The following is a 25954-nucleotide window of genomic DNA, read 5'->3' on the forward strand; positions in this document are numbered from 1 at the left end:
TTGGCTCTCCACAGCCATAATTACATTAATCCTGATTCACATCCTGACCAGGCACCATTCCCATCCCCGATCCACACCTGTAACCTCACATTCACTGGACTACAATGTTTGACTACAAAACTTTCAACGAGATGGATGCTGGTACCAGCAGCAACAAAACCAACTATAATTTAAAATATCACTCAGAAATTTTGAGGGCAGGAATCAAACATTAATCTGACTGATTAGTTTCCCAGTAATAATTGGTGCCTAGCATTTCTGCTGAGAAAATGGAGTCTCTGTCTACACATGGGGCCAAACCCTCAGCTCTCCTACCCAGCGCAGCTCTCACAGACCTGACCTCACAAGCATCCCATTGGGCTTTTACTTTTAGCTATCAAAGCTGTTCCAACAATACCTATTTTGCTCTCCATGTCCCACAGCAGTGGGAATAGGATGACAACCTCTCCACAGACAGGACTTCAGTGTGGGAGCTGCCTGCTTTGAAAGACAGCCTGCACTGCGTGGCTTGGCAGCAGCAGGACTTCTGCGGCTCGAGGTGTTATCAAGGTAACAATAAAGCAGGAGCCAGCACTGTTACCCTCTGTGACTCGTTCTGCTGCTGCAGTGTGAGGCAGGAATCTGTTCTCATTTGCTTTGCCTTTACCTGAGTGTAACCTAATTGGAGTCACTGCAGCGATTCCAGAATTGGGCTGGTGTAACAGAGCAAGATCTGGCCCTCAGCCTGCTCCTGTGCCACAGGGAATAGCAGCAAAGATGGATCGATTAACACTGCAGGTGCATTTCCATGTGAATGTTTTAGCTTTGGCACCAGTAAATACTGGCTGGGTGATTTGCACCGCGCTGCACGTCTGGTGACACACACAATGAGTAACAGCCCCAAAGTACAGCTTTGCTGGTCAGGAGGATTGGCAGTCTCAGCAGATGCAAAAAGCAGGCTTGCATTGTTATTGTTCCAGCTGCATTTGAGAAACACCAAAGAATAGGTAATTTTCCTGCCACGCTTAAAACTCGGACCAATACATTATTCACCAGCATGATCAGACTATAATGAAGTTATCATAATGTACCATTGTTATGTATTAGCTGGGTATTACAATGGCTGTAAAACAAGAGATAAAATATTGACTTCCCTTTTACAGGGCAATAGAAGCTGAGATTATTTTACCACATAAAGTTACAATGTAATAAAAACAGGAGTTTGGGATTTAGTTTCTCTGAAGAGGGTGGAGTGAGGGATGCATTTTCAAAGTTGGATTGTTGCAGCCACCAATACTCAGAAGATGCATCTCACGACTATAAAATATTGCCATATTTGCTACAATTGCCTAAGCTTTCATAAACACATTTGTAAACAGCAATAAGAGAATTTGAGCCCATTGTGAATTGTCTGAAAAGCAATTTGTTTGCATTCAAAGCCACTTAAATAGGGGAAGAAAAAGCAACAATAAAAGTGAATGTTCAGCACTCATTACAACAAACACAACTGTTCAGACATACACTTTCTCACTCATTTTCTCAAACCTATCAGGGTGCACAGTGCAGAAAACCCAACAGACCAAGAAGTGTATATTTAAGTGCTTTGTGAAGCTTGCAGTAAGTTGGGAAAACCACCCCTGAGAGTTCAGCATTGCATTTCCTCCTCTCTGTCCCCTTGGCTATGGTGATGATGGTGTGGGGCAGCAAAGGATGCTGGTGGATGTTTCTTCAGAGGCATTTCTGTCTCACAGGGACTCAGAGATGCTCTGGCTGGTGGCCACGCAGTCACTGGCCCATCTCCCTTTCATTCCCTGAAAGAATCTTTGTCAAAACTTTGTTTTTTTCCTTGGGGTAGGTCTGTCAGTGCTGAGTTAATGGTTGGACTCGATCCTGAAGGTCTTTCTTTTCCAACCTTAATGATTCTAAAATGGGACCCAGCTCATTATCCCTGGGCTCCAGAGAGGTGCTGATGCAGCTAAATTGGACAGATGTCCTACATCTTCCCTACTGCTGACCCCTAAGCACAGCATACCTGTGGCTTCCCTAGCCAGCAAGATTTTTAATTCCAGAGCCTCAATTAATTTATCTTATATCCATCTGGAACATCCAGACCCCTCTTTGTAAACAATGATCACAATCAGATATATCCAAACTAAAAAATCCCTTTATTCCAGTAGTCAACTTTGAGATTAAATATTGAACACACACTTGTGAATTCCTTCAGTGCACCTCTCCCTCCATCCTCAAAACCAGATATGCTCTAAATGTTAGAAGCTCAGCTGAAAGAGAATTCATTAGAAGGTCACCCATGATAGCAAAGACTGGCCTTTCAGTTCAGTGGAAGATCATTAGTGCACCATACACAGCATTTTCTGCTCAGTCTAGGGAGGAAAGGTGCATATGCCATGGCTGGGACATCAGCTGGGTATTAACTCTTAGAAACCACTGGGAAGAGCAAATTTGCAACACTAAACAGGGCTCAGGTGCAGGGCTCAGAGGGACATCCCCAGGGAGGCTGCTTTGCTTTTTCTTTTCAGTCACATCAGTCCCCATCTTCACTCCCCACGGCCTTTCACTGGGAACTCAGCCTCTGAAACATGTGATGCAAAAACAAGCACTCCTCAAACAAGAAAGATTTTCCTTTGCTCCTTGTTTCTGTCAGTTTTCCCCAGCCCTGCCCCATCCTAACTCCTGCTGATGGGAGATTTGCTCTTCACCTCCCAGCCTCGATGCCTCTGTCCCATCTGAGCTTGAGGTTCAGGCACGGGTGGAGGATCTGAGTGACAGGGGAAGGTGAAGCCACCTCTGCCCTAATGCCGTATCCAACCCACATTGGAGAGGAGCTGCTCTGCTCCCCTGGGCCAGCCCAGCCTCACAGGCCATTAATCAGGGTCTCCATGCTAAATAAAGCTGTTGCTCAGCAAGGGAGGCTCCCAGCTCCACTAAATCCAGCCACTGACAACCCAAGACATGGAGAGCTGTCAGTTATTTGGGTTTTAAACACCAGCCATCCCCTCTCAGAGCAGGAGAGCTGGGCCACGAAGCTCCCTCCTAATTACACATTAGAAGGTTTATGAGGGGAGAAGCTGCTGAGAGTTAAGGCCCGGCTGAAAGCCACTGGTGATCCTCCTACAGAGGACACAATTAAAACGTGGCTGTGGTTGTCAGAGGCAAAGGGCTGGATTATCATGCAAAGCCGTGGAAGGACAAGAATGGGAAGTGAAGGCTGACAAACTGTCAGCCCCGGTGTGTCGCTCGGCAGCAGAAGCGAAAAAGGCCCCATGGCAGATGCCGGGGATGCAGCTGCACCCTTCACTTTGAATTTACTGACTTCTGCTGGTTCCTGTCCATGTCTGACACTGCGCTCCTTCATTTGGTTAAAAATAAATAGAAAAGGAAGAAAACAGAAAAACACTACTCAAGACACCAGAAAGGAAACTAAAGTGAGAGCTGCCCTCAGGGCGTGGGAAGCAGAGCCCAGCATTTATGAGGCAGACAATTCCCGCTCCAAGTAGATGGGTTCTTTCCCTAAATGTCTGTTGCCTTCTTGGAACTCATCATCTTGAAAGCTGGAGAGGGACTTTTTACAAGGGCATGGAGTGACAGGACAAGTGGGAATGGCTTCAAACTGCCAGAGGACAGCGATAGATGGGATATCAGGGAGAAATTCCTCCCTGTGAGAGTGGGGAGGCCCTGGTACAGGTTATCCAGAGAAGCTGTGACTGCCTCATCCCCTGAAAGTGTCCAAGGCCAGGCTGGATGGGGATTGGAGCCACCAGGTCCAATAGCAAGTGTCCCTGCCCATCCCAGGGGGATGGAACTGGCTGATCTTTAAGGTGTCTTCCAATTCAGACCATTCCATTTAGATGCAATTTCCTCCCAGTTGCCTGACATCATCCACTGCTTGGCAAAAGCACACAAAGACCAAAATTGTGGTGGGGAGAAGAAGCAGAAAAAGAAATCTCCCTCTACTCGTCCTGGGTCAGGGAGGCTCTTTCTGAGGTGACAGAAGCCAGGAAAATGTGTCACTTATGGATGTGGTTTAGTGGGGAACGTGGCAGAGTTTGGTTTATGGTTGGACTTGATGACCTTAAGGGTCTTTTCCAATCTAAATGGTTCTGTGGGGCAGATGGATCCAACACCTGCACAGCTGCTCTGCACAGGCTGATCCAGGGATGGAGCTCTCATGGGGCAGCTCCACATCCAGGGGCACTCCTGGCCTGTGGATGCCCAGGGTGTTTCACAAACACCTCCCTTGCAGACGGGGGTCACTGGGAAGGCAGCTCTGGGTGAGGCTGCTGGGAATGCACAGGCCACATGCCCACCACTAAAGCTCCCTCCTAATTACACATTAGAAGGTTTATGAGGGGAGGAACCTTTGGAACAGTGACAGGAACCTTTGGGTGGGACCTGGAGCTGGGAAAAGAGGGGTGAAGCCAGCTTCTCCTTAACATCACTGTGCCATTTGTCTTTTGCTCTGTATATAAAAGCTGAGGGCACAATCTATTCCCCATTCCTCAGCCAGCCCAGCTGATGTCTGGGGAGCACTTACAGAGGCAGAGACAGAGCCTGCTTAATTGCATTTCTTGTAATGCACAGGGAGCTAAACTGGAATCCATTTCTCTAAGGACAGAGAAGTTGAAGGAAAAGAAAAACTTTTCTGTTTCTGTAATGTCTTCCTCTAGCACAGATCACTCAGAAAAAAAAATTGGCTTGCCTGCTTCATCCCTGTGTGTGACTGTACTCAAAATGCAGAGGAGGTACTGAGCCTGGTCACCTTCCATAAAGCCAGCACAGAACAGGGAAATCAAATGAGCAGTCTCAGCTGCCTGCTGCCACCATTGCTAAACCCAGCAGGGCAGAGGAGCCCTGGGAGACACAGCAGGACTCCGAAAAATTCAAAGGGAAGTGACAAAAAGGAGTAGGGTTTGCCATTTCTGACAGAAAGCCATCCTCCTACTCTGATGGAAGAGTCTTGGCAGGGAGCTACAGCAGAGAAAATGAGATGATGCAGCATTTAACGTTTGGGGTAATGAGGCCTATAACAGATGACACTTGAGATGTGAAACACTAAGGTAGTGGTGTTGCATTTAAATATTGGCAACAAGCTAAAGCTTTTCATCTGTCTGCTCAACGCCCCCTTTTTTGACCTCAGAAGGATAAATATATTTTCCTTTCTTCATTTTATGTGAAGAGCACAAGTCAACTGCTCTTCTCTTGGAACAGCTCCTCCTTAAAAACAAAGGTTGCTCCAATCCTCACTCTACTGCCTGTATAAATTAACATGCAAAAGCAATTTCTTACAATGATAGTAAAACAGGAGCTGCTCTGAATGACCAGCCCTGAGAGGAAGAATTAGTTCCCTGCTTTTGTTAAGCTCGTAATTCAGATTTCAGACTCTTGTGTGCAGAGATGAGGAAGAAAAGCAGCACAGAGAGGAAGCCGAGGCTTGGGTGGAATAAGCAAATCTTCCAATTAGTCTGTCTCCTCTCCTGGATCACATTTCACGCTTCCTACAGCTGCAACCAGGACCAAGGATGAGAATCCAGCATACAAATGCCTAGTTCATTTGCTACAGCAGCATGAATAGGATTAAAATAATCTGAAGAGGAATTAAATGCCTCAACAGTCAGGTTGCAAGAGCGGGAGAATAAGACCTCTTGTGTGCATTTCCAGGATCAGTGGAGTGGGGCCAGCAGAAGTGACCCAGGGTTAATGCAGCTCAGACCTGCCTTGGAGGGACTATTTTCCTCCTACTCAAAAGGAGTGGGCCCCAAATCCTACATCCTTAGCCATGAGCTGTGAAATGTTTGTTCCCATCCAACCGGGAGTCGAGGGGATGAGTTCCCAATGTCACCACTCGCACAGGCTGGATTTCCAATGCAGACAATCTGTACGTGGGCTGCAGGTCTCCCCCTAAAATACTCTGACTCACAGAAAACCTGGCTGGGGGAAATGTAAGCTGGTAAGTGATTTTAAATGAACAGGTTTGATTTAACTTGCTAATGATGCTGTTCAAATAAGAAAATATTTTCTACCTCTGACGAAATAAGCACAGAACTGAAAAAGCTGATGTAGGTGAAATAGAAGCACAGCAGTGTCATTGAAAGCAAACTTGATCACTCTGGGAAACCCCAGTGCTTTGAGAAGGTATGTATTTCCTTTGCTTTTATTTTGAAAGTAATTGTCAAGTTAAATGACAGAAATAAGAAAGAATTTTTAGGATCAGAGCAGAGCCTCACTACAGAGCAAATTCTATCAGATGCAGGTATGTAAATCTGCATCTTCAGAGATGACCTCAATAATTTTCTTACTGGTCTGGTTAAATGTAATTTAAATCATTGGTTTTAAATGCAACCTCACATTCAAGACACAAACAAGCTTCTATATAATCAAACAGATAAGCATTCATTTAATCAATATATAATCGAGCAATATGCAAGCACCTAGAAGTGAAAAAGGAACAACCAGCAGCCAAGATGGTTATGTCAAGTATAGATCATGTCTAATTTTGTTGTGTGACAGAGTAGCAGACCTTGTCAATAGAGGAGAAAGAGCAGACATCATATACCCTGACTTCAGCAAAGCTTCTGACTTGGTGACATTCAAACATGGCCTGCATGGAACAAGGAGCTGGTGGAGGTACCACCAGCTGGAAACTGTACCCAGAGAGTGGTTATCAACATCCCCTGTCAGAGTGGAGGGAAGTTATCAAGGGAGATTACACAGAGGCCTGGCAGCACTCACTGGCTTTCCTTAATGACTTAGTTCCCAGGAAATCTGTGCTTTTTGAATTTGCAAGGGGGACCAAGCTGCGCTCAGGCTGGAGCACACACTGACTTTTAAAATTGCCTTGTCCAAGTGGGGAAACATTCTGGAAAAAAGCAGAGAGCAGCTTCACTGAGATGCAAATCCCAGAAGCAAAGGAGCTCTGGGAAAGCACCAAGAAAAACTGTGGTGATGGGGGATTCCTTCCCCCTGCCTCAGTATTCTCCCTGCAGAACAAATGGGGGAAGAAATGTGTATGTGCTGCTGAAGCCCTGGCCCTATTATTAACATTAAAACAGTAATTAGCTGCTGTGCTCTGCTGCAGAAGGAGACAGATTTCTATCTGTGGTCCTCAAAATACAGCTCGCAAATACTTATTAGTCCTTGCTCCTGAAAGATGCTGTAAGCATTTAAATGAGTTTTAATTATTAACTATATTAGTTCATCTGTTGGATGATTTTCCAGTGATGTAGCACAGTGAAAGCTAGAGCAGTCGGGGTAATTTTCTGTGACTACTCCTAAAGAGGAGAAAATATGCTAAACTACATAATAAACCAGTAACATCTTAATACTGGCTGGAAACACAAACACATCCTCTCACAAAATCCCATTCCCTTAATGGGATGACAAACAACCTCTCCACTTTAGCAGGGGTTGAGGAAGGAAACTGATGACATCAAACCTCTGCATTTCCTGGGGCTCACCTGAGGGTCGTGCCTCTATAATGTAGCCAGTCGTGGGTTTTTCTCCTGAATCGCCCTCAGTCCATTGCAGTGTCAGCCCAGAAGAAGATTTTGTCACCAGGATTTCCTGAGGGGAGCCAGGAGACCCTGAAGGAGGAAAAGAGAGCAGCAAATGAAGGTGGCATTAAACTGCAGCATGAATTGCTTCTGCTGAGAGAGGGGAAAATTATCTTGCAGTGTTGGTCAACAAATATGCAACATAAACCAGCTCTATGGGCTATTGACCTGATTTTTTCACTAGCTCCAGTACCAGCAATTACATTTCAATGCGGTTTACAGGTCATAGGATCATAGAATATTCTGAGTTGGAAGGGATCCACTAGGATCATCAAAGTGGCCTTATAGGGATTAGCCCCAAGAATAACGGGGGGTTTACAACTTCTGTGTTAAGAAGGCAAGAGAAGAAGGACTCTCATTTTACCCATTGCTGCTGCTAGTTCTCATTTCAGAGGTGAAACCAGCCTGTGAGGTTCATGGAGAGATTCAAGGGGACAGGCACTGCCCACTGGCTTGGGAAGATGCCATGGCCACGTTAGAAAGGATTCCTGATCTACAGGAATCTGATCTGTGGTGTGGTGTGAGAGTTCACCAGACTGGAAGTGGGAAACAAACAGAGCTGTGGCCACTGCACTGATGCTCTGTGACTTATCTGACAGGCTGGTATCATTGGAGGGCATTTACCTTGTTGGATTATCTGTTTATCAGTCACTGATCAAATAAGAAAACCAGCTCTGGGTACAGGCACCGAACCAGGCAGGGAACACTGCCCTGCAGCTGCTCTTGACACAGCAGGAAATCCACAGATCTCTCCCTCTGCATAAGCCAACGTGTCAGGAGAGAACAATTGTCAATTCTTTCTGGTTTTGCATCCAGGAACCTCTGCTGGTTTCAGCAGCTACTCCAGCTCTGCCTCCCACTACAGAGCAGTACAGTCAGAATTATGCACTGTGCTGTCAGACTGCAGCTTGGAAATCCCTGGCTGGCCTGTTTGCATTATGATTTATTTACAGGGTTTTGTTTATTCACATGAAACTTCTAGTTTCCAGGAAAAAAGGAAACACGTTTTTCATGGCAGTTGTGAAATGCACTGAATCACGTCCCGTGACTCAGCTTCTCCTTGGAACTGCAAATTCACGTGAAGCCCTGAGTGCACCATTCCCTGCTGGTGCCCTGTGTTTGTAGAAGTGATCTGTGACTTGTGATTTGTTTTTATAGCCCCCCCCTCACCTTCTGCTGGCCCAGCTGTGATGTTGGCTTGCAGTTCAGGTCCGTAGGCGATGGTTCGGGCTTGCACTCGGAATAAATAGGTGATGCCCTTGGTGAGATCCCGCACCTTCAGCCAGCGCTGCCAGTTCCCCTTGATGTCCACTGTCACCACCTTGCTCACCCCTGCAACAGCCACACAGGTAAAAAAAAATAAGAGGGAGCTTCAATGAAAAAACAGAAATCAAGTGGAGCTTATTACATCTAGATGGTAAGTAAAATCATCTAACAGTTTGCTAAGAAAGTATTTCTTACAATTAGCAGGAGTTTAAGTAGTGATAATAGGCAATTTTCAGCACTGATAAGTATAATTAGAGTTTAAGCTTGATAAGTGGGTACTGACAAGGAAAAAACCTTACAACACATCTGGGAAATTACCAAGAGACTACATGTAACCTCAGTAATTATTCTGGGAAAAAAAGGAGGAGGTAAACGAAGAGGAGTGCACATTCCAGATTGCTTCCCAGGCAAGCATTTCTCTGTTGCTGCTTCCCCAAATAACCTCCAACACGGTCTGGAGGAGGAACAAGGGCCAGGTGTGTCCCATTCATCTCATCCTGCCATACCCACCATCCCCATGTGGATGCACAGTGAAGGATGTGCAGCTCACCAGGACCTTGGGGCTCCAAATGCCATGGCAACAGGGGATGCAACCAAAGCACTGAGAGCTTAAACAAGGCTGGAGCTGTGACTTGTGTTTCATTCTTCTCACTCTCACAGAATTTTTCTTAGGGATCAGTGAAAATCAGAGTTGTTCCCTTCACCAAGGTTCATAGCTAGTTTCACCTTTAGGTTCTCAATGCTGCACAAAGGACAGAGGGGGAATGACTGGTTTGATAACAAAAAAATCTGGCTTTCACTGAAATTTTCCAGAAGCAATTCAACAGAAAGGATGTGATTTATAAAAGATTTTATAATAAAAATTTCAAATTTAGAGAGTCTTTCTGATGGTTTTTTTGGGTCTGTATACGTACATGACACATTTCAAACCAAGAAGGTAGGATAGGAAGTAAAAAAAGATTTTTCCTGCAAGAAATGGCTGCTTGCTAATTTATCTTTCTAAAAAATGCAGAAGGAAGAGGTTTTCAATCCAGATGCTCATTTTATGCAAATCAAGATGATACTTTCAGTTTTAATCACTTAAATAAAGAGTAATGTCCAAGCAATTTCTGTTCAAAGTTTTCTTCCAGATACAATTTATAACTCAGGGAATCTTTCCTTGGCTAACAAGGATGCAGTAAAGGTGCTCCCTCCTTCCACAGGTGAACTATTTCATTTCTCTGAGACAAATCAGGAGGCATTTGTCATTTTCAAGCTGTGTTCCAAAAAGGAAAAAAAAAATAAAACAAACCAAAAAACTGTTGAAAAAGGCTCTGGGGCAATCTTGTTGTCTATTATTGTGTAAAACATAACAGTGTGAAGCTTAAACAATAAAAGGTCAAGCAGGGATAAGACTGCTAAAGAACAGATTGCTGCTGGAAAGCTTGGAAAAATGGGCAGGTGAGGGGTGGCTGGTGAGTGGGAAGGCAAAAGGTGTCACCATGGGAGGATGCTCAGCTGGTGGAAAGTTAAAATATGAATGAGAAAAGGTCCAAAAGAAGGTCCAGCCCATCCAGGTGGGTGTCTGTAGTGCTCACATGGAGGAATTTGGGTTCTGGCCCCATATGGGCCATTTACTTCAGCTGGACTTGATGATCCATGTGGGTCCCTCCCAACTTGGAATATTTGTGAATCTGTGAAAATGATGGCATCAAGGAAGGGATTCTTTTCCATGGCAGGAGAATAAATATGTTTGCTGAAAGAAAAATGTTGGCACAAGAGCAAATGGTGGCCAAAGACTGGAAAATAAATTTAGGCAAATTTTTTGCATCTGAGGAAGAGCCCTCCATAACCTTCCTGATCACATCAGAAATCCTCCAGAGGGGAAGGAGAGACAAGCTGGAGTCAGGGGCAGCACAGGCAGAGGTGGGGAAGAGAGGAAAAGACAACAAAGGCTCTGAAGGATGTTAAGTCAAATACATACAGAGAAAACATGATCTGACACTTCCATATTTTTAGGGGGGAAAAATGTATTCTTGAACATTTTGTAGGAATGAAGAAAAGGGAAGAAATGCCCAACCAGCCTGAACCTCCTCCATACCCTGTGCACATTTCTTGGTCAGAATTAGAAATGCTTCCTGGATTAGCTCTTTGTGCTCAGACCTGCCAGCCATAAAGGCTGACAGTGCTTTTATTCTGGTGTTTTCAATCCTGAGTTTAACTTTCTCTGTGCATGAGACATGGATATTCAGGCAATATAGATCATTATTCCTTACAGGAGAAGCAAATACAAGTGATTGATATCCTTATTTCTTTGGAAAAGAGTTTAAAATGGATTGGCAATGGCTGAAATTACTCTCCCTGCTGTCATGCTGCCAAAGCTGGACATCCTATTGAACTATTGGCAATCTACCAGGAATATAAAAATATTAATAAGCCCATCCACAAACTATGTCATCTTTTCTAATTCACCTTTGGAATGAATTTACATTTGTTTTCAGAGAAACTGCCAAATCCTTCTCTGTTGCTTTTCTGGCAAATTAATGAAATGTTTGTGGCCTGCACATCGTTGTGGTTGAACTGAACTCTGGTGCTGGGTTAAAAATGCTGCCTGCAAACTCTGTCTGAAGAGACACAGCCACATCTCTGTCCCGTTATCCTGCCCGTCACAGCAGAGGTGCTGCAGTGATGACCAGCACATCTGACGCCTGGGCAATCTCTGTGATAACAGAAGTGACACATGATGTGATAAACAACACAAATGTGCTTGACAACTGTTCTGGGATGGAGCCTACTCAGCAGTTTCAAAGGCAAAGCGTGGAGACAATCAGGCACTCCCAGGCTGAGCTTCCTCTTCGCCCAGACCAGGTAATGAAGGCTGTAAAATGACTTTTCAAATCACACACACTATAGTTTGTGCAAGAAAATGAGAGAAGACAAGACAAAAGCTATATTCCACAATATTATGGCTCACTGAAGCATTTTGGCGAAAGTGGAATTGTTTTATTTACCCTTTGCCACCTGGCTTCTCTTGGAAAACGGCAGAGAGCAAGTAGGAAATTGGGCAGAGATGAAAGGTGCTACAGCACCATTGTGTCATTTGCCATGAATATGTATGATCAGAGGTCTTTCTTACCCTGGACAGGAGCCAGAGGCTCGTAGACAACTCGATAACCCTGCAGGACTCCATTTGCTGCTGTTGGCTCGCCCCAAGACACGTTGAGGGTTGTGCAGGTGATTTCAGAGAAGGCCAGGAAGCTGGGAGCACTGGGTGCTGAAAGGATTGCACACAGATTGAATTGCAGCAGCAGCGCTCCATCTAATATACATATATATTATAAAACATTGCTTTATTTGCCCAGCCTAAATCTAAAGGAAACAAGCTGAGAATGGGATTTGTCAGTTGTATCCAAATGTCCTGTAATCAGTCACAAGCACAGCCTGTCCTAAAAATACAGCCAGTCAGCTGCAAAACTGAACCTCCAGAGCAAACAAGGAGAGAGGGCGCGGAAGGGAAGGGCTCTCAGAAGGGTGCAATGAGAGCCACCTCCTCTTCACAGCAACAACCAGGGCATTGCCTTCACCCTGTGCCAGAGCATTCCCAGCACATCCAGCACTGGGACTGCTCAGCCTGAGAGGCTGCTGCTCCAGCTTAAAAAAAAAAAAAAAAGGAGGAATTCTAAAATGCTTTGCTTATTCAGGACCATCAGGGCAACTTCCAGGCCCTGAAGATGAGCTCCTTCTGATTTCCAGGCATGGCAGCAGAAACCAGAAACAAAGCCAGACTGTTTCCTTCTGGACCAGCTTAGTTTAGGGACTGGCCCTTCTGCCACTCCATTCTCGTTTCAGCTCTATTACTCCCTTTCCTCACACTCCACCTATTTTATACTTTTTTCCCCCGCTTTCAAGACTTCTGAGTTCAGACCGGAGCAATCCAGGTTGGTTTCTATGATGAACTCTTCCCAGTACAAAAGGATAGGAATAGTGAGGCCAATACCACAAGCAAGCCTTCACCTTAAGTAATGAAAATAACTAAATGACAAAAGGCTGTCACACCACACCACGTCCAAGAAAAGACCAGCTAGTGCGGCAGAGCTCAGAAAATGCAAAAGTCTTAAGTCCTTTAACTCAGAGGTTCAAATCCTCTCCCCAGCTTAACTCAAATCATCTCCCATGACTAACTGCCCTCTCTTAATCATAGCCCCCTCCTATGCCCTCCCAATCTTAATTGCAGTAGCCTTCCTCACGCTAGTAGAGTGCAAATCCTAAGCTATATACAAGGCTGAAAGGGCCCAAACATTGTTGGCCCATTCAGGCTCCTACAACCTCTAGCAGATGGAGCAAAACTATTTATCAAAGAACCCATCCGACCATCAACATCCTCCACAACCCCAATACCAGCCTTACTTCTAGCAATCTCAATCTGAACCCCACTCCCCCCCTTCCATTCTCCTTAGTTGACCTTAACCTAGGCCAACTCTTCCTGCCAATCCAAATAGCAGTTCCCTGCTGCACGCCCCGTTTCCCTGGCTGTGAGCAGGACTCAGTTCCCTGCTGCATGCCCCATTCCCCCTGGCTGTGAGCAGGACTCGGTTCCCTGCTGCACGCCCCGCTTCCCTGGCTGTGACCAGGACTCGGTTCCCTGCTGCATGCCCCGTTTCCCTGGCTGTGCCCAGGTGAGCAGGACTCGGTTCCCTGCTGCATGTCCCGTTTCCCTGGCTGTGAGCAGGACTCAGTTCCCTGCTGCACGCCCCGTTTCCCTGGCTGTGCCCAGGTGAGCAGGACTCGGCCCCGTACCCGCCTGGTGCGTCCTGCCCGTGGCGGGGCTGCTGCGGGGGCCGTCCCCGGCCGCGTTGAAGGCGGAGATGCAGACCAGGTACCGCGTGTGGCTCGTCAGGTTCTTGAGCCGCACGTTGGTCTCCGGCAGGAAAAGCACCTTCACCTTCTCTGTGTCGTTCAGGGTGTCGCTCTCCCAGTAATAGATCTGTTGGGACAGTGAGACAGAATCCCACCATTATTAAGTGTGGTTTTACAGTTTATTTAAATGGTTTGCTCTGTCTCACCCCTTGAAAATGTATGGTTTATTTGAAGCCTGTGATCCTCCCCTGAAGTATCATGGATCTGTAATACCATTGGCCCGAGTCTTATTCTGTGCCCACTTTGAATCTCCCTGTTAAGCTGTGCCAGGGAGACCAGATCTTCTTGGCCCTTTTCTCCCTAGGCTCTCCCTCTCTCCCCCTTCCCCCTAAGAAACCATGCTGCTCCTGGGGGTGGGACCCCAATAAACCCTCATCTAATTCACCCTCAGAAGCTGTGTGGAGTCTCCTTGCCTGTCTGCTGCTACCAGCCAAATACAGCTTAGGGGGCCCCTGGGGACTCCCTGGGAACCCTCAAACCAACTGCAACAATTAAGGCTGGAAAAGTCTGCTAAGATCATGAGTCCAACCATCAACCCCCAGGTTTGCCACTAAACCATGTTCCCAAGTCCCACATTCACTCGCCTTCAGAACACTTCAAGGCTTGGTGATTCTACACCTCCCTGGGCAGCCTGCTCCCATGCTGACCAAACTTTCTGTGAAGATATTTTTCCTAATATCTAATTGGAACCTCCCCTGGCACAACTGGAGGCCGTTCTCTTCATCCTGTCCTGTGTTGCACTATATCCTACACCTAGAAAATATTTGGGCACTACAGCTACAAAACAACCAGAAAGACAGTGCAGTCTTGCCCTGGACTCCTCCATTAGTTGGGATACTCAGGTTTTTCTGCACAAGCCAAATTGTTTCCTTAGCAAATTCCTCTGAGTCCAGTGACCATGTAGCTGAGTACATCACTCAAAAATAGAGCAAAGGCTGAAGAATATGGCTTAATGACAGCAGGTATGAGCTGCCAGGGTTCACTGAGGAGAGGTCAGTTTAAACATTCCCTGCAATGCAAGCTGCCTGTCAGCACTGGCATCCTGACACACCCCGATGGTCCATAGCTCCCCTTTGCACCACACAGCACTCACACCACTGGTGTTCACAGCACAGCCAGGAAAATGCCCTCCTAAAGAGGGTAACAAAGATTCCCCCTAAAGATCCTTGAGGTGCTTTTCCCCCTTCTTCCATTACATAATTTTTACCCTGATGCTATGAAATTAGCCTTCAGAGAAGTTGTTTCCAAGCGGGAAATTGGTGCCAGCCCTACTTATTGGACAGGCCTGGCAGTGACAGCATTACAACAGGCCAAAGCAAGCCAGAGAGCTGAGAGAACAAGCCAAGGCAAGACTCCACCTTGGCTCTCCAAGCCAAGCTGCTGAAGCCATCTATATACGTACAAAAGGGAAAGGACGGGGATTGATATATAAGGATGCTTGTTACTGCCAAGAAGAGATGCCAGATTATTCACATTTGCTTGGCTTTCCTTCACTTATGGATCTAAATTCATGGAGAGAGGCAGAGCCAGACACTGAACCCAAGCCAAGCTCCAGTGTTTGTAGACTTGCCCATTCCCACTCTCTGAGGGTCCATTCTCATGCTGGAGATGCTGAGCAGCGTGTCTCTGCAATGTGCTCATCTCCCGCAAACCAAACGCAATTAATACTCTGATTTAATTCTGTTAAAGTTAAGGAAATGAAGCAACGCTTCCAAAATCTGACCAGGCTCAGGCTTCTGGCTGGGAGAAAGTTCTGCTCTTCCTAAAGGCTTGTAGCATTTGATGGAGGGAAAGCTCAGTTAATTTTCTTCAATACATTTCTTGCCCCCAGCTCCTGTGTAGCTGTGTTGCTTTTTGCAGCTGATCTGTTGCTTGCACAAGTGGAGCTGCCTCCTTATCTGCATCCCCTGTTTCCCCCATGCTCTCCTTCTCCATAAATAATGACACACTCTCCCTTTTCTCTCCTCCTCCCTCCCAATCTCATTCTCTTTCTTTTGGTTTTGGGACTTGCTGCTGTTCCCTGCTGCAGCCTGAGCGCTGCTTTAATTTGCCCTATGCGGCGAGGGCGACTGCACTTTGTAGAGCTCTCTCACAAGTAAATAGCAACGCCAAGCAAGATAAATGAAAACAGTAGAAATGGGACGATTGCCTTGTAGCCTTGGATGTTCCCGTTCTGGCTGTCGGCAGGAGGGGGGTCCCAGGTGAGCTCCAGCTGGCTCGCGGAAAGCGAGTGGACTTGGATGTTCTGTGGGGCCAACGCCGGTGCTAGGGAGGAAGGAGGACAGAAGAATTAATAGTGACAAACAGAATTAGCTCACAGCCAGGTTTTTCATTTGCAGGAGGACCCAGGACAGGCTCTGTTTGTGCCACAAGTCAGCAATGAGCCAGCCCCGGGGTATCTGCGTCATTGGGATGTCTCGGCACAAGAGGAGTGAGGAGCAGCTGAGCCTCGGGAAGGGGCTGTGCTCTGCTCCACACCGGCTGCCTTAGACACTGAATCAACTCAATCCTGCCAGCAGCTTTGAAAAAGAAAGGAAAATTTTGCCTTGGTTCCCTGATAGTTTGGGGCTCACCTTTGGCAGTGGATGGTGCTCCTGATTGACTGCTCCTGGTGAGCAAGGCAGCCCCGGCACCCATCAGCCCAAATACCACTCAGCAGCAAGACTTTGGGCTAAAATACTGCCTAAAATTACCTCCAAACCCAGACAGCTGCTAATCAATGCACAATTATTTTATGTATGACAGAATGACTTTTAGTTTGCTAGTACAACTTTTTGCTAGCTCCACTTTGATTACACCTCCACATGCACACACTGGCCCTCTTTGGCTCCTGATGGCATTTCTTCCTTGCATTGTGCTGCGCTAGAAAACCAACCTGAGTGCACCAGGGTCACTCCATTCCTTCCCTTTGTCAGGATCCCACTTGGTGCAGGTGGATTTTCCTCCCCAGCAGCTACTGAGGACACTCTGTTCTCCCAACCTGCTGTCTGAGCCTCCGGCAGGTTTCAACAAAACAGCTCCTGTTCTGTTCACAGGAAAGGAGCTGAAGCGTGTCCTGCTCAAACTGCAGAAGTGGGCAGAGAAAGGCAGGACAAAGGCTCCACTTCTCCTTTCTCTGTGTTCACAGTGCCATAGCCTTCTGCCAGAGCCAGACCCCCTGAGAAAGTTGTCTCTTTTCTCTCTGCCCCTTTCTGGGCCATAAATAGAAGCGATAAAATATTCACCGCTTGCACTGGATAGCTCCGGTTAGCTGCTCCTCTGGAGACTTCTTTCTTAAGAGAGAATGACCTTCATAAGTCACACTTTTCTACCAATACTCCCTCCCCCCAGAGTTATAAAATAAAAAAGTAATTAACACCCACTCAGCCTGACACCAACTATTTATTTTGTTCTAACTGTGTGGTTTCCATATTATCACTGCCCACCCTGCCGTTAATGGAAATGTTAATAACCAGCGCCAGGTTGTTGTGACAGATGCTTGGGCTCATTATCAGAAATTCTTATTTACCGCTCCATTAAACGACAGAATCGCACAAAAAAACAATTCAATCAAAACTAACTGGAGGAATTTTAACAGCCACATTAATAATCCAAAACATAAATAAAGTTAATGTCTTTTGCATGTTTGCCATCGGCAACTCTATTGCAAAATTATTGCTATACAATTAAAACGCGAAAGGTAAAATTGAAAATAGCCTTTATGCGAGGGCTTAGTTAAAACTATTTATTTATTGTGGGTTTTTTTGTTTTCTTTTTGGCTGGTTGGTGAATACATGAGGTGACAGTGACCATCAGTAAACCCTAGCTTGGTCACAAGGGTGCACTTGTCTAATTATTGCCCTGCCTTCTGTGCTCATTGCTTGGCTGGATGCCCTCAGTGCAAGGCAGTGCTGTTAGGGACCAAAAACCTCAAGATTTTGAGAATTTCACAGCACAAACCAGAGCATGAGGCCAAACTGATCACACAGAGCAATGCTGAAAACACATCCCAGAGATCTGCCAGGATGACACGCTCAGGGAAACAGGAACGTGTACAATCACAGAGGAAATGGGTCCCTTTAGCAGTGTATTTCCTTTCTAAGGAGTGACACCACTGTCTGTCCTGAGCTGACAGCTTCACAGTGCTCTCAACACTCGGGTCTGAAGCAGCATCTACAAGAGCATTTTTCTTTGGATGCCATGTGGCAGCCTGGAACAAATACCGCTTCTGAGACGCGACCATCAGAGGAGACGGCGTGTACAACCCACTGCCAGAAAAACACTGCTTTTCCTCAACCCCTTCATGCAGCACATCTAAGAAACACAGTGGTTAAAACCTGCCAGTGATAACTCTGCACTGACACACTCGCTGCTGCAGCTGCACTTCTGCTGCCGCGGCGGAGGAAAATCTGATGGGAGGAACGAAAAAAAAGTGTGGAAAAAGACATTTCTCTTCACTACTCCAGAGCCTCCCCGAGATGCAAATTGTTTGGTTTTGTGCCCTGTGAGTCTGTCCCTCTGTTCAACTTTCAAAGGCTGATGTGTCCCCCCTCCTCTAAGCACAGATTTCTTGTTGACAGCGAGGGACAGCAGAAGAGTGCTGCTGACGCTTGATGTGGCTCTGTGCAAGAACACATTCCATTAAAGGTGAAGTGAAATACTTCAAAAAGAAGGAAACACATCCCTGAAGACCCCACCTGTTTGCAACCCCAAACCATTCCCTGAATATATGGATAGCTTGTGCCAATAAAAGCAAGTGCATTTTAAAGGTGAATTCAAACGGCTTTTTACCTTCTAGGAATGCACTTCAAGATTACTGAGCTCGGGATTTTTCACGGCTGTTGAAATCTCAAATACATAAAAAGCAAGGTTAGAGCTACATACCTCGCACTGCTTTAGGTGTTAGTGACATTATCAACTATAGCAGGAGCGACACAGACCCCTGAGGGTCCAAACACAGCTCTTGGCAGGTGGAAAGCATTTCACTTTCCCTGAAAAAAACATCTGTGTACTCATGAAGTCAAATTCTGTGCACGTATCCTGCCTTGGAATCTCATGCAGATATTTGTAAACATTTCTTTTCTTATCTGATTTCAATTTACCTTAGAGATTGTCTCCTTGAAACTCACTCTCAGCCAAAACCTAAGGAGAAAGACTGAGCAGGTTGTGTAGTAATTAGTAACAAATAGCAACAAATATGGGCTGGGCTGCTGCTGGCAGGATCATGTAAAGACAACAAATCTATCCAGAAACGTGGTGAGAGTGTCAAAACGAGCCCATAAATAAAGTTACACATCTAAATCCACATTTAAACATATCACTACCCTCATTTCCCAGCTGCACTGAGCAGTCCCTGCTCTCACTGCAGGCAATTTGAGCTTGCAAATGCCTCTAACCTTTAAAGAGAAGGTGCTTGAAATCCCCAGTGGCCTCCCTGCTCCAGAGCTCCGTGCTCTGCAGAAGGTTTACCTCAGCTTTTCTCACTTGGGATATTTGTTCTCTGGGCTGTGTGGCACCCAGAGCTTTCCATCAATACGGAGCTACTATTCCTTTTCCCAGTGACAATCACCACGGTGCTCTGTGGCACAGGTAGGCTACAAATCCTTGTGATTCATTGGGCAAACTTGATAACTGGTTTTGTGAAGCATTCCTCACTGCTCTTATATCTGCTCCCGTTTCTGGGCAGCAGAGGATTTCTCCTCTACTCGTTTCCTAATTGTTTCTGCAGTGGCAGTGTCACTGGCAGGACACTCACAGACAAGTTTGGGACAAGATTTCCTGATACTCACATGCCATTTAAGTAAAGATTCAGGCCAAAAATGAAGAGAAAAATGCAGTGAAAGAGACTGAAGGATTTTCCGTCCATCAGCATGATCCCAAACAATCCCAAGCAAATTTCTGTTTTGTAAAGACCACTGATCCTTTTCTATCTAGCAAGTGTTTCCCCCAAGTTCTTCAAAGCATTACTTGGAGAACATGCCTGCCTTTCTTCCCCAGTAATCAATATGTTTGCATTTTGGTGTTAGCACCTAGAGGCCATTTTGGTGTTAGACCTAGAGAATCTCATTGCACAATGTGCTGCATAAACACAGAACAAAGACACAGCTCCAGGCCCCCAAATCCTCTAATCTGTCTCCTCATTACAATGGAGGGGTGGTTGCAGCATGTTCTGAGTATCAGCTGTAATTTTCCCCACGTAGTGATTAAAAACAAGGGACAGCAGTGATCAGTTCAGTGTATGCTGATGGTGAAATCTTGCACACCAGAGCTTCCAAAGTTTACACACTGATTCCTGGCAGACACAGTCATGGAAAATAGGGCTAAAAGGGTTTGGAGAGGACTCAGACATCATCCTCCTGGGTCACACTGGGATCAGCTTGCTGGGCAGATTTTCATGTAATCTCAATCACTGACTTCTTTCCAGATTGTGCTGCCATTCCCACACAAACTCTGCCAGCACCTTTCTACTTCAACAGCTCTTAAAATAGGGGTTTGTGTAATACCCATACTTAAAAAATAAAAATAAACAAAATAGGGATATCTGTTATAGAACACTAACAAAATAACTCTCATATTATTCTTTTTGATGTCTAACCTAAACTGTTCTTACTGTATTGAAGTTATATCCCTGCAGTGACATGGAGATTGCTCCTTCTTCAGCTGCAGCCACTGCCTTCAAGTCACAGTGTAGATAAGCAATAGTTTAGTGGATGCTAAAGCCAAACACAACACAACAAACAGAAGGTCACCAGATAAAGCAGTGAGACTGATCAGCAGAACAGGCAAAGTGGGGTTTTCCTGCAGTACAGGCTTAGAGAAGAAATGTGAGGATGGTACCTCCCAGGAATGACCAAAAAGGGTGCAGATGTCTGCACTCACTCCTTGCATGAAGGAAAAGGGGCATGAGAGAAGGATGTTCAGTGTTTATTGGCCATTTTCTGACAGTCTGTGAGGGAGCAGTGGGAGGATCAGAGCTTCCCCAGCAGCAGAGCCTGGTGCCATCAGGAATGCTGCGTGAGGGATGCTGATTAGCTCAATAACAATTAGTCAGTTGTGCTTCAAAACCAGCTACTGCGAAGCTGCTTTCCACTGTGAAGAGCAGCACAAGCTATATTTAGAATGTAAAACACACTTCCCACTAATTTCTGCCTGTTTTAGGCTGGGCTGCATCTCGTGAGGGAAGTCGGTGCTTGTTCCAAGGGCTGAGCTCTCTGTGGTTACTCAGATGTGTTTCAGAGGCACTCAGAGAGGCAGAGCCACATTCCAGGGATGTGGGTCTTAACCCCTCCAACACAATCCATTTGCCACATTGGGCTTCAGTGCTCTTGCCCTCTTACTCAGCAATTTGGCATCAATGCTGCCCTGCCAGGTTTGTGACACACTGAGACATGAAATGAGGCTCAGCAAAGGGGCAATCTGGCCTCCCCATCATTGAGATATTCAACTGGATGGGGGAAGAGGCTAAAACAGCTCTAAAAGCCAGGTTTTAGTTGGAAATACTCCTTTCCAAGGGATGTGGATGTATGCGTTGATTTACACAATTGCATAGAACTGTAAAAAAGAATTGAAACATCTCCTCATGTAGTGGAAGTGAACACAAGAAGAACTTGAAAAACATCTCTCTCACCTTCATGAATGCTGAGGAAGACAGGGCAGAAATGCAAAAATAGATGAAGAATAAAAAGATAAAAATAGAAAAACCTGTTTTAGTGGAGTAGAAAGGGTGAAGAGGAGAAAGAGAACAGCTGTCAGGATGAGAACTTTGGGAGTCTGGAACACCTGCAGTTGTTTTACTCTGTGCCATCTTGTCTGGGTAGGCAAACACTTGGCTCTCCTCTGAATACCACATTTAGTACAGTAGCTGTGTTTTGCCACATCAATTTTTTAAGGGTATTAAAGTAATGAAGAAACATAAATCAAAGCAGCTGCAAATGATCCCCAAATGTAACATCCCCAGCTTCTATGCTTAGCACTGGGAAGCTTCCCAGTGTTGGCACAGGTATTGTCAGCACCTGCAGAGATACAGGGGGGAGGTGGGGGTGGAGGGAGGGGGAGATGGCATTCCTGCAAAACTGAATTCCTGAAAACTGAAATGAAACAAGGACTAGAAGTGCAGTGTCTTTTCCACAGACACGGATCTACGGGTTTACTTGCCAGTGCCCTTTTTGAACTGAGGAGCCATTCTCACCCTGTTCCTCACTAACTCTTCCAGTGGTGAACACACTATTGCTGTGACCCCTAATCTCTTAAAGGGGGTTTGGATTTCCCATGTGAGCAAGCCATGTGCAATCTGGGAATTTCGTGGGGCAGACATGATCTGGGTATTAGAACCATGGCAAACCCCACAGGGCAGTGCTGTGAAAGAGCTGGCAAACAAAAACTACACAATTTTCTTTTGCTGAATTCCACAGTTCTACTCAGCAAACACAACCCTAGAGGAGGCTTTCAGATTGCATACTGAGATTATCCATCAAGGAAGTGAGTGAGCCTGGCCCAAAGAAAAGCCTTCACAGAACTGTCAGACTGCCTCTGGAAAGGGCATACAGGTGGTTAAAACAAGAAGTGGGGGGAATAATAAAATGAGCTTTTCCCTCTATTTCTTTCATGTCAGGATGGATATTAACACAGAGGCAGGCAGCCCAGCAGTCAGCAGACATGGGCCATGAGCAGCAAGAGCCTGACAGCATTAGGGAGGCACGAGCCTGCAAGCTGAAACCCCCTCTCTCTTACACCCATAAAATCAGGGATGGCTCCTGCAGCTCCCTCTCCCTCACATCCCTGCACTTGGGGGTTTCTCCATCCAAGAGCAGAAAGTGTTGTGCAAGGAGAGCAGTGCCAGCTCTGATGAGTGCAGGATTCATCCCCAGGAGGGGCTGAAGGTTGCTCAAGGGATGGTGAGGAGCTGCTGATCCTCTCTCATGTGCACTGGGAGCTACAGGAGGGGAAAGCACTGCCCTCTGCTCTCTTACAAATCTACCCATTAGAGAAGCAAAACTACCAATTTCAGATTATTTCCTCACACTCTCCAGGACCCAAAATTCCTCCTCCTCTATTTGTAGTAATGTTCCACTTATTATAATTTGTTAATGCCACATTTGAATATCATAATACCACAAGTTCATGGCAACTGACAAAAGCACCCACTTCACATCCACTAACAGCAATGGCAGCACCTACTGCAATCTAATCCTTCTGCTTCAGTGCAGCCAAGAGAGCGTATCAAATAACCTCCCCTGGGTTTGCCATCTACCAAATGTCAAAAGCTGTATCAGAAAAAAGTCAAAGGGCGCAGGTGAGATCTGCCCCTGGAATAACCTTTCACTGTGGCTTTAATGCCAGTTTGGGTAGCTGACCCCCACGAGGAATTAATTTAGGATTTACAGATTGCAATGGTCAGGGAACCCCAGGGAGCCCACAGAAGACTGTGTTCTTGTGCTCCTGAGGAGAGAGAGATTAAATTTAAATTTTCTAGACTCTCAGTGAGAGTTTTCTCTTTCTCTCTTTATTTTTCATCCCTGAGATCACTGCTGCAGTTTCACACCTCCATTCTATCTCAGTGCTTGGGCTGCTGCAGCCAAGATATTTTAGACTATTACTAATTCATACTTTCTTAAGAAAAATTTGCAACTTTTTTGTTTTTAGTCGACAACAAGCAACCTGAAAAGCCTCCAGTTCTGTGATTGACGACGGATACAGCAAACAGATGTCAGAGAAGAAAACCAACTGTGTTTCTCCACAGCTGGCTTCACAGCAAAGCTGTACAGAGGAGGCAAAGCCAACGGGAGTTGAGACCCATATGAAAATACTTACAGCACAAATTTTGCTCGCATATCCCAGGATGACTGCAAACAAGCAGAGCAGGACTGCACAATTAGGCAGAATAGGAATTTGGCTGCAAATATAACCCTTTAGTCAAAGCACTCCAACTCCAGCCTGTGTCTGCTGGAATAGGAGTTATCAGCCAGGGGCTTCCCCAACTCTTTACCAGGGCAATTTCTGCTTCATTTGACTTTATTACTGATTGCTCATGTTTTTTGAAAGGAAGGTTAATTCCTCTGCTTTTAAAGGAGTAAGCTGTGCTGTGAGTTCAGCAGAGCTCTGCATACCCCATCACGTTTCTCCTCCCTGTGCAGAGATGTCCCTCCGTGGCTCTCCCAGCCCATGGAGCTCGGCAGCAGCACAACAGCTCATCTGTCCTTCCCCTCCCACAGCTGCAGCGCACAGCCACGAGCTCGTGATGAATTTGGGCACGGGGGCTACAGAAAATCGGCACAAAAAAAAATTCAACATCAAACGCTTGGGGGTTGTGAGTTCATCATCTGAGCAAAACGGTGCCCACTCCTCCCGGCCCTGCCACAGCCGGGGACCGGCGCATCAAACACCGCGGATGTTTCTGCTAGGACAGAAACATCTTTCCTACATTGAGACGTGATGAAACGAGGCAATTAGACCCGAGCCAAGCAGGAGCTGCCGCACTGCATAAAGCATTGTGCTGTACCAAAGGCTGCTGATGACCAATATTAACAACTTAATGAGCTGTTAATGAGGCGCGCGTTCGGCTTTTACTTGCAGCATGAAAACATTGCAAATCATTTTAGGGAGCTTTGGACTGTCAATGGAGAATTAAAGATGTCAAATAAGCCCATCAAATCTATGTCTCAATCTGGACACTGCTTTCCAGTGCATTCGCTTAAAATTCCTTCTCCTATATGGTAGAATAACTTGCTTTGACAGCACTACGACTCCCAGACTTTGCTTCCTTCTGCCTTGACATTAGATTTCAGTCTCCAGAGAGCTGCAGGGATGTCTTTTTGACATGTTGACATTAAGGACACTTCTTCCACAGACTCACACTGGCACGGTTACTTTCTGTCTTGCCATTGTAAGAGCAGCTACTGAGCTAAGCTACCAAATCTGGAAGTCTAATTAACAAAACCTTCACATCATCTGTAAACAGATTAAGAATATAAAATTACCCTTAAAAAATAGCCAGTTTCAGTAGGAAAGGGAGCCAAGCCTTAAAGGGAAAATTCATTTCCATAACTCCCCAGCATTGTAACAATACCAGTAGCACACAAGCAGTGACTAATGCTCTGATGTGGGCACACTTTGTTATTTTCTACTGTCCTGTCGCAGCCCTGCAGGATTAGATCCCACAGCCATGTGCTATCAACACTCCTGCTACCTCCAGCAGAGCTGCATTGAGGGGAACAACAAATCCAAATTGGACTTTCTGCAGACAAGCCCTTGTACATGGAGTGAACCTGGAGAAGTTTAAAATCCACCAAGAAACACGGATGGGATGTGCCCAGTGGCAAATCCTACTCTCAGAAATGGGATGCTGCTGGGATACAGATGAATTGAATTCTAAGAGAAACTGGAAAGAGGTTACTTTCCCAGACCAACCAGGAAATGTCTCACCACTTCTTTTTTTCCTTTCATCTTCATACAGCTTGCCTTTCTTGCTCTGCTCTGACTTTACTCTGTCTTTAGGACGTTGTTGGACAACATGGCTTGCATCTTTAACTCCAAGCTGACAGGAGACCTTCTCAGAGAGAAAGGCACTGGGGACAGGATGGCAACCCAGTGTCACTCCTGGAGCAAGGCATTCCCAGAATGACAGGGTAAAGCTCATCCAGAACTGAACATCACATTGGAAGAGCTCTGCACGTTCTTTAAATTTAAAGACAAGGGGGAAAGGACAACCAGTTTCAAACACCCTGCCATCCCCCAAAGGTAGCCTCTTGCTGATGTCCAGAGGTATCAGCAAAAAAGGCAAACATCCTTTTATTTCAAAGGCTTGGTGCTTTTAAAGCACCAAAGTTGCCCTTTGTTTAAAGTTTGAGCATGTGAAACCAAGAATTCATTTACCATTCCATTCCCCAATAGCTTCCCTCCATCTCCTTTTGTTTATCGAGGGAAGATACCGTCCCCAAGGCTGACAGGTTTCAGACTACTGCAATGTGAAATGGCCATGATAATCCTTCTCTTCCCTTCTCCAGTGGCATCTGGGATGGCAGTGCCCACCCAGCTCTTGCAGCTGTGCCAGCAGCAGCGTGCTGCTATCTGCAGAGGCACAGCCAGCCCTCGTGTGGCACCGAGATAGGAGCGCACAGCCAGGGGCTGCACAGGGCACAGGCTGCCAGCTCGGATGCACTGGAATCCTGTCATTCCTCCCCTGCCTGAGACCAAGGAGGCACAGGGGACTCCACACAGCATCTCCTCTGCTCTTTGGGGCAGGGGAGGAGATAAAGCTGCTGTGCTGT

General features: G+C 46.0%; 1 protein-coding gene across 2 annotated transcripts in view; it reads right to left on the reverse strand.

Annotated features, from left to right (window-relative positions):
• The window catches only part of SDK1 (sidekick cell adhesion molecule 1), a 387464-nt gene that overhangs the window by 18847 nt on the left and 342663 nt on the right, over positions 1 to 25954 (reverse strand). For both annotated transcript variants that reach the window (XM_063171739.1, XM_063171738.1), the window contains 5 exons: positions 15859 to 15974; positions 13590 to 13776; positions 11929 to 12066; positions 8718 to 8879; positions 7452 to 7577 (listed from right to left, as the gene is read on the reverse strand). In XM_063171739.1, the coding sequence (XP_063027809.1) occupies positions 7452 to 7577; positions 8718 to 8879; positions 11929 to 12066; positions 13590 to 13776; positions 15859 to 15974 (729 nt within the window). The remainder of the gene's footprint in view (positions 1 to 7451; positions 7578 to 8717; positions 8880 to 11928; positions 12067 to 13589; positions 13777 to 15858; positions 15975 to 25954) is intronic.

The sequence above is a fragment of the Melospiza melodia genome, chromosome 18 (genome assembly GCF_035770615.1).
Source record: "Melospiza melodia melodia isolate bMelMel2 chromosome 18, bMelMel2.pri, whole genome shotgun sequence".
NCBI lineage: Eukaryota > Metazoa > Chordata > Aves > Passeriformes > Passerellidae > Melospiza > Melospiza melodia.